Source organism: Ranitomeya variabilis, chromosome 5 (genome assembly GCF_051348905.1).
Source record: "Ranitomeya variabilis isolate aRanVar5 chromosome 5, aRanVar5.hap1, whole genome shotgun sequence".
In the NCBI taxonomy this organism is placed as follows: Eukaryota; Metazoa; Chordata; class Amphibia; order Anura; family Dendrobatidae; genus Ranitomeya; species Ranitomeya variabilis.
Window position 1 is genome coordinate 375531074 of NC_135236.1, and position 14367 is coordinate 375545440.

The 14367-nt window shown below is 39.4% G+C and overlaps 1 protein-coding gene across 8 annotated transcripts in view; it reads right to left on the reverse strand.

Annotated features, from left to right (window-relative positions):
* The window catches only part of PTPRZ1 (protein tyrosine phosphatase receptor type Z1), a 307734-nt gene that overhangs the window by 167384 nt on the left and 125983 nt on the right, over positions 1–14367 (reverse strand). For all 8 annotated transcript variants that reach the window (XM_077264975.1, XM_077264974.1, XM_077264973.1 and 5 more), the window contains exons 2-5: positions 14289–14351; positions 10968–11144; positions 2541–2692; positions 864–959 (exon numbers count right to left, since the gene is read on the reverse strand). In XM_077264975.1, coding sequence (XP_077121090.1) covers positions 864–959; positions 2541–2692; positions 10968–11144; positions 14289–14351 — 488 coding nt within the window. The remainder of the gene's footprint in view (positions 1–863; positions 960–2540; positions 2693–10967; positions 11145–14288; positions 14352–14367) is intronic.

Genomic DNA, 14367 nt, shown 5'->3' on the forward strand with positions numbered 1-14367 from the left:
GAATGATTTACATCTGTTAGCCAGCATAAGTACATGTGGGGATTCCCTAGCAACCAGGCAACCCCCACATGTTACATTTGGACCATAAGACGTATCCCACACTTTCCTCCCAAATTTGGTTTAAAAAAGTGCGTCTTTTGGTCCGAAAAATACAGTATGTGCTGATAAAAAGCTGGATGGTTTCTCTTCTCTTGAGACCACAGGACATAGCGCATTGGTTTTAAATTTTGATTTATCTGACCACAGAACAGTTTTCCATGTTGCCTGAGTTCATTTTAATTGAGCTTTGACCCAGAGACGATATGTTGGTATATGGCTTGTTTTTTATGTGATTGAGATTAACTTGAATTTGTGGATTGCATGGCAAACTTTCTTTGCAGTCAATGGTTTCCAAAAGTATTCCAGAAGCCATGAAGTAATTTGCACATCTCAATCATGCCTGTCATTAATGAAGTGATGCATGCGGGATCTTAGATCATAAGTATCCAACTTTGTCCCTTGTGCACATGGATTTCTCCAGAGTCACTGAATCTTTAGAAGATATTTTGTACTGCAGAGAGTGGGATATTCAGTCTTTACAATTTTACATTGAGAAACATTGTTCAGAAATTGCTCCACAAATTTTAGATGCAGTTGTCCAGAGAGTGATGAACCTTTAACCATCTTTGCTTCTGAGAGACTCTGCCTCTCTATCAGACTATTTTTGTATACAGTAATGTGACTTGATTGAAAATTGACCCTCCAGCTACTTTTCATTTGTAACACTTACTTTTACATCCTTTTGTTAATTCTGTCACAACTTTTTCAGATATGTTGCTGCCAAATAGGTCTGTAGTGAGCAAGACCTAAATAAGTGATCTTACCTTAAATAAAACAGATAAAGCTTTCAGTTTTCCATTTCCTTTTATGGCATCATCCAAACTCTCAAACTGGTTGTCATTAAAAGCGAGGATTTGCATCTGTAACCGGAGATGAAATGGTAGAAAGCTGTTAGCTGTGATTATGCATTCAGCATTAGTCGCTGATAGTTATAAGGACACAGATACATGTACTAAGTTAGAAACAAGAAATGTCTAGCTGCATGGAGCCTACATAATAAAGTGATGGATGTATAATTCTGTACCTGCTAAGGGCGTCCATTAGCTTTTTTGCATGACATCAAGAACATGTTTTACTTATTTTATACCTTGTAAGTACTGACAGATGTTCCTTGACTATTGCTATTCCAACCACATACATACTCAACTCTGAAACATTGTTACTCAAACAATAGACCTTCATTTAGGCATTGAAAAGCAAACTCTTATAAAGGGCCTCCCACATTATTCCATAGAGGAGGTGCAATCACTTCTTTCTCTTCATTTTAGCTGTATATTTTATAGTAGGGAACACATTTTATCCTGAAAAAGTACCTATATTACATTAAAATAAAATTCCACAGAAAATGTACTTTCAACAAACTCTGCATAAGCAAATATAAGAAACTTTGTAATATATTGTCAGAAAACTATGCTTATTTCTCCAATTATAATCCACCTCTTTCAATCCCCTGGCCTCCTGGCCTCATTATTCACTGTAAAAAAAATCTGTTAAGGCCCATTTTGCTCAAGACAAGGCAGCCAGCACAGTACGGTGTAAGGTTAGCCAGCATATTGAAATCTACTTAGAGCGGAGGGAGAAAGAGAGGCGTAATGAGTGGCAAATGAAAAGGTGGTAAGGCTAATTTATTCCAATGGTAGCTTCACAGCTACACTGTTCAGTATAGTTATATAATTTCCTCTATGCTGCTGATTCTGTCTGTGTGCTACCAAAGGGAAATTAGCACTAATCACTATTTTTGTATGGTTAGTGTTTGGAATACACCAAAGTAGCTAATCTCCACTCACGAGCGAGCCCAGACTGATTTCAAAATTAAAGATAGAGCCTTTAATAGAAAAAAAAATTGGTGAAAAAACTGACATTTCAAGTCATGTGATGATAAAAAATGATGTCACTCTTCATGTAAACACTAGAGAGGTGTGGCACCTCCTAGCGGCCCGCAGCAGAAAGAAGGGACAGCAACCGACACTTATGTTACAGTTTGGAGTCAAATTACACATTCTTTGTGATCTGATTTCCCAGTGCTGTGCTATCTGAGTCAAGGCAATATTTGCTGGATTTGTAGATGACAAATTTCATCTACATACTAAAAATGTTATCCACCCATGCAATATAGATTTTTAGATGCGCATCATGTCAATTTTTTGTTGCGGAATACATTGTGGACTTCATGCAATGTAACACAATCTGTGGCATAATCCTCATTTAATACATGCACATATTGTAGAACATTTGCAGATTTTTATGTAGCAGTAAAGTTCCTGAAAAGCCCTTCAAACATTAGTTATGTGAACGAATAACAATAATTATGGCATGGGATAACTAGCAAACTCTGAGTCTTAGTTAGCATTTGTTGGTCTTATTTGGCTTAGAATTATTAAACATCTCTTTACTTTAGAGTTGCTAAAAACATTGCAAAAATATGAATTATAAATGATTACCTCTAAAGGGAATTTCTGGCCTTCCAAACTGTGTTCTGATCCATCTGATGTAGCATTGCATTTTCCCCAGTGAAACGTTATTCTGCTAGCCCGGTAAACTGCATCTAAGGCTCCACCGCTAAGGTAATATTCTCCTGTCAAATTAATTTCCACTGAAGAACCAAGAAGATAATGTATTAAAACCAATTAAATATTATTTTAGGTGTTAACAGGCAGACATTTGTTATACAATATATTCCTTGTGGCAATATAATGCTAAATAATATAAGAGCTACCAGGATGGGGAGAGGACTGTAAAGTATGTCCTACGAGGAACAGTTATAGGATCTGGGAATGTTTAGCTTGCAATAAAGAAGACTAAGAAGAGACTTAATAGCTGTCTACAAATATCTGAAGGGCTGTCACAGTGTAGAGGGATCATCCTTAAGGTACCGTTACACTAAACGACTTACCAACGAACACGACCAGCGATACCACCTGGCCGTGATCGTTGGTAAGTCGTTGTGTGGTCGCTGGGGAGCTGTCACACAGACAGCTCTCTCCAGCGACCAACGACCAGGGGAACGACTTCAGCATCATTGAAACTGTCTTCAAGATGCCGAAGTCCCCCTGCAGCACCCGGGTAACCAGGGTAAACATCGGGTTACTAAGTGCAGGGCCGCGCTTAGTAACCCGATATTTACTCTGGTTACCATTGTAAAAGATAAAAAAAAAAACCAGTACATACTCACCTTCTGATGTCTGTCACGTCCCCCGGCGTCCACAGGGTTAAAACTGCTTTCGGCAGGAGCGCTGGTAATGCAAGCGCTGCTGCCGAGAGCTTCCCTGCACTGAATGTGTCAGCGCCGGCCATAAAGCAGAGCACAGCGGTGACGTCACCGCTGTGCTCTGCTTTACGGCCGGCGCTGACAGTCAACCCTGTGGACGCCGGGGGACGTGACAGACATCAGAATGTGAGTATGTAGTGTTTTTTTTTAACTTTTACAATGGTAACCAGGGTAAATATCGGGTTACTAAGCGCGGCCCTGCACTTAGTAACCCAATATTTACCCTGGTTACAAGTGAACACATCGCTGGATCGGCGTCACACACGCCGATCCAGCGATGACAGCGGGTAATCAGCGACCAAAAAAAGGTCCTGATCATTCCCATGGACCAACGATCTCCCAGCAGGGGCCTGATCGTTGGTCGCTGTCACACATAACGAGATCGTTAGCGGGATCGTTGCTTATGTCACCAAAAGCGTGACGTTGCAACGATATCGTTAACGATATCGTTATGTGTGACTCAGCCTTTATACTCATTTGTACATGGAAACACGAGAAGCAATGGGATGAAGCAGAAGATACAGATTAGATATTAGAAAAAACTTTTTGACAGTGAGGGTGATCAATGAGTGAAACAGGCTGCCACAAGAGGTGGTGAGTTCTCCTTCAATGGAAGTCTTCAAACAGAGGCTGGACAGACATCTGTCTGAGATTTATAGGGAATCTTGCATTGAGCAAGAGGTTGGTCATGATGACCCTGGAGGTCCCTTCCAACTCTAACATTCTTTGATTCTATATCAAACTGAAATACAACGTACTATATTACAAAACAACGATAAATGACAATCATGTTTAAAAGGCAAAAATGAAAATTGCTGCTGAAGAAAATCAGGATTTTGTCCATTGCAACAGATTCTTTATTTATGTTCATTTTTTCAATTTGCACTATAAAAATGGTCTTTTTTCACCTGAAAGTACAGGTCATGTGGAAGGCTATATATAATTTAAAGCATGATGCTCTTTGATTGATTCTGGGGGTTATTGCTATATGGAGAACTATATACAGGGACTGGTTCATTGGAGAGATTTTTGCAAATTAGCTCTCCCTTAGAAGTGTACAGAAAAACTGTGTTACAAAGTCACTGGCAAACTACTGGAGGGGTGATACATTTCATTGAGGCTATTAGCTTTAGTGATTTGAAACCCAGAAGTTTCCTCCAGCACACTATATGTTGAGAGGCGTTAAATGGCCATTTAAAGGGATGGGTTTTTGTGGACAACCATAGAGTGGGTGGGAGGTTGTCCACTTTATATCCACGAAATGGTGTGGTCTGGGGGTTAAATAGTCGGCCTCTAGAAGCATTCAGTGGTCAGTAGGGCTGGAGAGAGGAACTCCAGCGTTTTGTGTCCTGAGAAGGAAAAGCTCAAACAGTGAGTGGTTACTATCCTGAGTGGGCGAATCCCCGCAGATGCAGAGACTGTATACCATTTTGTTTAGCTTTTCCCTGTTTTTGCCCAAAGAGCTGTGTTTATTTTCACTTTGCGTTGGTTTATGCCACATGTCTAATGAACTAACGTAAGCTGTAAAGAGAGTGTACCTGTGTCTACCTCTATGTGCAGCTGAGTGAGCAGATATACCCAGCTCTATCCTCATATACCTTAACAACGCTGGTATAGTGTCAATGACCACTCTTTTACAGAAGCATGTCAATAAAAGCAAGATATGTCTATTATTTTCTTTCCTTCTCTATATTTAATACATTTAGCATGGATTATATTAGCCATGAGCAATACCAAATAACAGAACATAAAAACAACTGTTCCTCTTTCACAGAATAGGCAGAGGTTCATATTTAGACTTGTAACCTAAAACGTCTCTAAGTCATGTGAGCCACCAGATGTCATCGACAGCCCAAGTCTCTGTGGCTGCGTAGCAGGTAGCATGTGAATTCTATGCACTGTACAGAAGATCAAACCCTTCTGACAGATGTAAAGCATTGCACAAAGGGGCCTACTGTACAAAGCAATTTAAAGTTTTATGACTATAAAAAAAACAAAAACTTTTGTTTTGCTGCCCCGTTTTTGTTAGTTACATCCCTAAAACTGAACTCTTAGATGTGATAAAAGAGAAACACTGATGCATGTCACCTCTCAGATGCAAGGAGTTGTTTTTTTAGGCCGATGTCTTTAAGCATCCTAGATAAGTTCCCTGCGGTTTCAATTCAAGTCTCTTAGCGTTTACATTATGTCATTACGACAGGGCCATCAAATGTCTCTGTGAAGCTTATGTATGTCACTCATCAATACCTTTGTATAAAATCTGAAAATTGCATGCCACACAAATAGAAATGTCAGTGAATCGCTCTGGCGTGACAATAAAAACAATATAGGCATTTTTACTCAAAACAGTATAAAGAATCTGAATGCCACCTTTGTGAAACAATAGTAGAAATCCTCTAGTGACCTAACAATAGTTTTTACTTCTTGCGTGCAATATATTTACCTAGCTAGTAAAAAGACTAAATGTCTTAGGATTCCCTAGAGATAGCTGTGAGGTCTGTAAGGTCATTTACTGTGTTACTGGTAATTAAACATCGATTTACGCTCTGTCCTTTGCGTAAACCCTGAAGAAATCCAGACTACACAGTATCAAGGCTACATATAGAATCAATGAAAAACATCCTGCAAGTCCTAATGAAATATACACGGTTCATGTGTTTTGATAAGACCCATGTTCAGCCTCCAGTTTTGGTAACACATTCTACAATTTACAATATTTTCCATACCTGAGTTATATTCTGAAAGAACAATTCTACATGTAAATATGTCAGGAGTTTACCATGCTATTTGTATTGTTGTGTCGCCCTATAGACGTTGTATGGGTTTGGTCTACCATCAAATAGATGATAAAGCTACTATGAATATGTTTGCCATAGAGGGAAAGTCATACAATCTGTATACTACTCAACTTTGAAATTGTAACACCAAGAAAGAAATGAATTATGGAAATGACAGAACTTATGCACATGTTAACGATGTGCAAACTTTGACAAAACAGGAACAACATTTTCAAAACATTTCGATAAACTCAGTATTGATTATGAGCTCAAATGCAGAAATACATGCACTTACGCTCTGTGACATGCTATTAATAAGCTCATTAATGGTTGTCTGAGCAATGCACTGTTCCACTGAATGCACTAAAGCATGCAAATCATCAAAATCCGCTGTAGGCAACTACCTTTGCAATTGCTGCCCAATGACATCCTAAATGGGCACGATGGGAGACAACATGCCGTCTTATTGTGCTAAACAGAGGCTCCATCATATTTTGGAGAAATGGCTATATCACTGGTTCCACAATTGACACATTCAGAACTGAAAGTGAAATTGGACATCACATACCAATCTTAAAGTGACAAACAAGGTCCATTGAAACCATCAGAAGGCTTTTGGAGGACATTGGGCTATGAGCCTGATATCTAGCTACAGGAATTCTATTGGACTCATATCACCTCTTTCAAACGCTAACATGGTGCAAAGAGAATGGCAATGAAGGCAAGAATGAAGATCTTCAGATACCAAAAGAAAAAAGAGGTTTATAAAAAGGCACTGCTTTTGGGCTAGACCTCAACATGCACGGTTGTTACCCTCTTCATTGGATTTCTGTTATACCGCACTTCTAGACTCCGGGTGCTCATCCAGAAAAGCAAGACATTCCATGTGCAAAAAAGAAGAAGCGTGAAACGACCGTCGTCAGCACTGGCTCGCACACCTTGTTAACCTGTTCTCCAAGCCATGATGCTTTAAGTATCTGAATGAAGCTTGAAGTTTTAAGGACCGGTGAGTGCTATCTAAATCTTTTCTTTTTTGCCCAAAAATGAAAATCTATCATCTTCAGCGATGAGTCCCATTTTTGTTTTGGATGTAGTGATAGCAACAGATTGGTCTGAAGCCCATGTGGGCAACATCATGCAGAAGTCTGTCATGTTACACCGGTCCTACTTCTGGTACTATGGTGTGAGGTGGCATAATGGACGGTAGCCAGACCCCTCTAGTCTTCACTCCAAGTACACTAACAGCTTGGTGTGATATTAATTTGGCCATGGAACAGACATTTCTTCAAAGTGTTCCTTGAGCTGTTTTTCAACAGGACAAAGCCAGGTCACATGTTGCCCATGCCTATGTTTGAAGCCTTCATGGCCTAAACATGCTACCATGGCCTGCACTGTCTCTGCACTTCTCTGATTAAGCACATCTGGGATGTCATTGGTCGGCAATTTCAAAAGAAGCTGCGAGCAGTGGATCCCAATGATTTGTTTGCCCAAGTGCATTCAGCATGGCAGAAAGTGTGTGAGAGCATGTATTTGTGCATGTCGCACTCATACTAGATACTTAATAAATAAAGATGTTTTGAAAAATGTTGATTCTATCCTCTGATAACTTACATATCAATAACATGTCTTGGTGTTGCGATTTCAATTTTGAGAAGTGAAGTTAAGCAATAAGCTGTTTAAAACAGACGTACCATATTGTAATTATATGATGATCACCATTGTTTGAATGGATTTTGGAGAACACCTGGCATATCTGAGCTCCAGTTGGTAAACAATTTCTTGTTTCAAAGTTCAAAATATTGGGCATACTGTATCGAAACTCCAATTACTCTCTCCAATCCTACTTCCAAGCATTGTAGAACTGAGTGGAACATGTGCTTGACTTCCATATTGCTTGAGATTTTTGAATATTCAATTGTATCTGCATTATCTGGCAAGGTGGCAAAATATAGGACAGCCAATGCTGTTGATACAGGCTGTCACCCAGAATACCACAGTTTGCTAAAGTCGTATTGAAAAGCAGCATTTCATTCTTTAAAAAAAACACAGAGTTTTTTGAATGTTGACGGTTTCTGAAAGTCTAGTTGCCAAACCCTATGAGCTCTTGAGTGTCTATCCATATTTCAATAGCAAATATCACCTAGCATCACCTGTTAACCAAGTAGGATGCCTAGATAACATAGACATGTCTGAGTACAATACTACAAGACTTAATAAAGAAGACAATTTAGGTACTTTCCTCTTTAAAATATGCATTTACACATTGGTATTTTCCATACATTTCTTCCTTCATCCAACTTATTCCCTGTGCATAGAGAACGGCGCCTGTAACTGCGTCTTCGGCACTGTCAGTCACTGTGGGGGGTACAATTACAGCCACCGCTCTCAATACACAGATAGGTGTCTGAAACCGTGCCGGCGCCACCCTTGTGATAGAGAGAGCGAATCTGCCTGAAAAAAAAAAGAGTTAAATTTCTCCTGGCAGAGGGGCTCTCAGTGCAGGAGTCGCACAATGTCAGAAAGCTATTAACTTGCAGATTGACCTTATATCTGTAGGTTAATAGTGTTATTTTACTTGACAGGTTTCCTTTAAGTATAATCACTGTGCACTTGAAACTTATACACCTTTTTAATACACCATTAGTTTTCACAGTTGTCAAGATGTTTTGGGGCTTGTAAGTGCAGGTTCACACTTTTTTCATGTGGACTTTGAAGCGTATCAATTTCAAAATTTATATGAAAGCATATTCGAAGAGTGTTTGAAGTAGTTCGTATATAAAAAAAAGTCAATATGAACATATACTAATAGTGCACAGAAACATTCAAAAACTGAGAATCCCTGAGAAATTACCTGAGAAAACACTGTCAGCCAGGCATTTCAGCTGCATCGGCAACGGAAATGTATTATTCACAGTGTTCATTTAGAATAGATGAATTACAGTCATGGCCAAAAGTTTTTGCACCATTAAAATTGATCCAGAAAATGAAGTATTTTTTTCAGAAAATGATTACAATTGCATGTTTTGTTATACACATGTTTATTTCCTTTGTGTGTATTGGAACACAAAAAAACAGCAAATTGGACATAATTTCACACAAAATCCCCAAAATTGGGCAGGGCATAATTATTGGCACCTTTCCAACTTTGCTTCAAGCATGTGATGCTTGTTCAAATCACCTGTGGCAATTTGTGTGTCCATATGTGCCACACTAAGCATGGAGAATAGAAAGAATAGAAGAGAACTGTCTGAGGACTAGAGAACCAAAATTGTTGAACAATATTAACAATCTTAAGGTCCATCTCCAGATATCATGATTTACCTTAGTACTCGATGCCCAACATCATCAAGAAGTTTACAACCCATGGCACTGTAGTGACTATCCCTGTACGTGGATGACAAAGAAAAATCGATGAAAAGTTGCAACGCAGGATAGCCTGGATGTTGGATAAGCAGCCTCAATCAAGTTCCATAGAACTTAAATTCCATAGAAGCCTTGAGGCTCTGCAGGCTCAGAGTGCATCAGTGCCATGGCAAACTATTTGTCGACATTTGAATGAAATGAAACGATATGGCAGGAGACCCAGGAGGACCCCACTGCTGACACAGCGATATAAAAATGCTGGAAGGCAGTATGCCAAAACATACATGGGTAAGCTAGAATCATTCTGGAAAGTGTCTTGTGGACAGATGAGACCAAGATACAGCTTTTTGGTGAAACACATCATTCTACTGTTTACCGAAACAAAATGAGGCATATAAAGAAAAGAACACAGTACCTACAGTCAAATATGTTGGAGGTTCAAACATATTTTCGGGTTGTTTTGCTGCCTCTGGCATTGGGTGCCTTGACTGTCTGCAAGGCATCATGAAATCTGAAGATTACCAAAGGATTTGGGGTCGCAATGTAGTGCCTAGTGTCAGAAAGCTGGGTTTGTGTCCTAGGTCATGGGTCTTCCAGTAGGACAATGACCCCAAGTATTCTTCAAGACGCACCTAGAAATGGATGGAATCAAAGCGCTGAAGAGTTCTGAAGTGGCCAGCAATTAGTCTGGATCTAAATCTCATTGAACACCTGTGGAGATATCTTAAAATTTCTGTTGGGAGAGATCACTCTTCAAATATGAGAGACCTACAGCAGTTTGCAAAAGGAAAGTGGTCCAAAATTCCAGTTGAGAGCTGCAAGAAGCTTGTTGATGATTATAAGAAGTGACTGATTGCAGTTATTTATTCCAAATGGTGTGCAACCAAATTATAAATTGAGGATGCCAACAATTTTGTTTAGCCCATTTTTGGGGTTCTGTGTGAAACTATGTCCAATTTGCCATGTTTTCTAGGTTTTATGGGGGTTGCTCCAATACACACAAAGGAAATAAACATGTGTATAACAAAACATGTGTAATTGCAATAATTTTCTGGGAGAAATACGTAATTTTCTGGAACAATTTCAAGACTTTCAGCCATGACTGTAAGTTTCCGTCTACAGGAAAAGGACTTGTTCCAACAGTTTGGATCTCCATTGGTCTCACGAACCCCGCTCTATAAAGTCCATATGCTTTTTGGAGCATATAAATATGAACTACTGTCTCAAGGATGAGTCAGCTTCTTTGGAAAGGAGAGTCTGCAATGTGTAGTGCATGCTAACTCACAAATATTGCTGACTTGTGCAATTTTAGGCTACTGTCTAGAAATTATCTGTTTGCATGACTTCAGGCAAAGTAGAATATGATTTTGCAATTACTATGTCCATTTAACAGTTTGCATTCCTTTGTGATAATAACTGTAATTTTCCAGGTACAGCACATAAAAACGAAAAAAATATACCTGTTTTTCCTGTGTTTCGAATTAAAGTATGATTAGAAGTTTGTTCCCAGCCTTGAAATGTTAGTTTCTTCAGATTCATATTCAACTGAGTGAGATTCTCATCAATGTTGATGGGAGATTGTTTGGCACCATTGCATGCTGGATATTTTTTCACCCAATTTGTTTGGCTAAAGCTTTCTGTAATAGAGATGTTATATTAAATCTCAGATTAAAGGTTGCAAGATAAATAGTATGACAGTATAAGGGAACCTTAGATAATGCAGTATAACTCTAGCTCCCATAGACATACATTGGACCTCTTCATTGTAATGTACGACACCAACAAAAAAAAATGTGTCAAGCAGATATTCTCCCTTTCAAGAATTGCTTTTACAGAATAGTGATGCACATACGAAACTGAGGGAGCTTGTATGAAAGAACAACAAAGCCATGCAGTTGTACCATGTGCATGGTGCATAAAGTGAGTTTTTAAAGGCTTATGATGGACTAACGCATGCCGGTTCGGCAGTATTAGTAGTGGTAGCAAAATGAGAACACTAATATATAGTTCCCAATTCATCAAAGTGTTTCAACAGATTTCTAGAGTAAAATTCTTTGAAAATTCACAATAGTTCTGAGAAACGTAAAGTTTCTCTAAAATGTTACTACTTGTGGCTTTTTCATGCAAGTTCTAGCAAAATCCACTATAGTGGGTGGAGAATCAGCGGTACAAGGCTTGGCAAAGCATGCCCGACAACTTCTTCCAAAGTTACAGCAGGTTACTGGTTTAACTTACGCCAGAAATGGATTCCAGTCCCTGACTGTGTGACTTTTCTGGCAAGATGCTCGGAGGCACACAACAGTGATAAGATACCTGTTATTGATTAAGTGCCATGAGCCTCGAACATTTTAGGAGCATCTTACTCCTGCATGTACATCATTAAAGGAAACCTGTCATGACAGAGAATGCTATTTGCTTGTAAATATATGGTTAATCTACTAGCAAATAGCGTTAGAGAGGTCCTCAGCTGCTGTACAGAAAGCGGGGCTCCCAAGAGAAAAATAAATGATACCCTCCGGGGAATCGTCAGTCATGGCGGCATGCACTGAGCAGCTACAGTCACCTCCCACAACACTAGTACAAATACTGTGAGCAGCGGCGGTAAGCATGCCATGGCACATTGAGTGACAACTCGCTCTGCAGAGCTGGCTGTCAGTCAAAGTACTAGTGCATGCTTACAGCCACCGCTCACAGTAGCCATGTTCCAGAGTGGAGGGGACATAGAGGCGCACATAGTGGGCGCGTTCACACGTCATGTAACCACGGACATGAGGTGGCTCCGGTGCATGCGCACATCTGACATGGAGCTAGGGCTGTACACTTGGGGAGCAGATGAGCAGTGCGCACACATGGGATTTGCTAGGTGGTTGCTGTGACGTCGGGCCAGTCACGGCAATCAATCGCAATCCTGTGGGCGCACATAATTTCAAAACCACACTGACTGAGCCGTGACTCAAAAGATAAAGATGCCACCCCTATGACCGAAACAAATGGTATGTGAGGGAATCCCCTAACGATATAAAGTGTTTCTGAAACATAATACTGGGAGCTTTGAGAAAACCATGTTAATGATGCACATTGCATTACTACCAACACACTGGGGCCAGTTTGATAGCTAAACATGACAGGTTCCCTTTAAGACTAGCACAGCACCAATCTAAATGAACCTGGCCCATAATGTTACTGGAATTTAGAACACAAAGTAGTTGTCCTATATCTTTATAGATGTTATTATTATGATCTAATTGAATCTCCTGTTATCAGTACGCATCTTCGGTTTCCTTCAGGTCTTTTTACCGACCCTCCTCCTTTTGATGTAGAGGTCTTTATCATTTTCTGATGTTTCATGTAATGTTTAGTGATTTCACAGGCATCTTGTGCATAAGGCTTGGAGACTTGGCATGAGTAGCGGTGGTGTTCATGCTGATTCTTGCTTGTGCATTCCCTCACTTCTCACGTGCTAAATCTGATAGTTTAGATCTTGTTTGTACAAGATTCATTTTAAAGTACTCTTGACCTAATGTGTACAGAGAAGTTTAAAGTATACCTACCGTACCATTATATATAGATAATAATGACAAATGCGTTTCAACATGATTTTCATAATATTTTTTTTTGCGTTGTTAGTTCTCAGCTTCTCTCAGTTGGACCTCCAAATTCTTTCAATTTTGCATAGTTACTTACTTTAAAAGTAGCTGTCATGCCTAGTGACAGGTCCCCAATAGCAATTTTGGGGCATCTAAATCTGCATTGCGCCATCCCTCTCCACATGGAAAAGTTCAAAGCAATTGACAACTGGGTGTTACTATTTTCCTTGTCAAAGTTGTGTTTCAATACCCTGTTTACCACCGCACTGATTGGACAGTGACACAGCGTGTAGGGACATGCCCCAACACGGTCTTTTCATCTGATTGGTTGGATTGTTGGGTGGGCCAATATTGATGACCTATCTCTAGGATAGGCCATAAATATTAGATGCCTAGATAACCCCCTGGAGTAGATCACACTTGTGTCTCACTAGAAGGATCCTATTCCATCAGTTGTATCTCTATAATGCTTCCTTCACAAAGTACTTTTCAGAAATGTTTAGAAAAGTGCCATGTTAAGGGTTTTTCTCAAACTTTGTGTTTGCTTTTCCCATTCAGACATTGCTTTTTTATTTATTTTATTTTTTTGTACAAATGATCAAAAACGACTCCCAAAAGTACTAAAACTGTAAAAACAAAAACCCTCACAGAGGTGCATTGTGTGATGAATTTATTGTTCCCTAATAATTTGCAGCTCAAATTTGACTCTGGTCTTGTTACATATAAAAGCTGAAAAAACACCAAGAGAAACAATAGTAATAATTCAAGGTCTCTAGGGATCTGTGTCTCCTGAAGCAACATGATAGAAAATACATTTCAAACACTCATACAAATCTTTCTGGAGCTGTAAAATGCTGCGATTTTTTGTGCTACGAAAATATTCAGTGTCAAAAATGCAACAAATACTTGGGTTAAAGGGCTCTGTCAGACGGCAGCATAAATCACCTCAAGATCGGAACGCAGTGCAGACTGGCCGACGGCTCTCTCGACATGAATGTGACAGCTTCATATATTTCTATGCAACTGTCACGTTTGGATCAGTGCACTGTGTGCGAATTATGCGGCAGCCTGACAGCGCAATAAATGAGTGATTTATCCACAATGAATGTAAATACTTGATTATTATTACTACTACTGCTTCTAATGTTGACATGAAAGCAGAACGTTTATAGGGTACAAACAATTTCTCATTACCTGTATATGACCAATCTATAGCTTCAATTAATTTTCGCTGCTGACGATATCCACTGACCAAACCTGCAAAAGATACAAA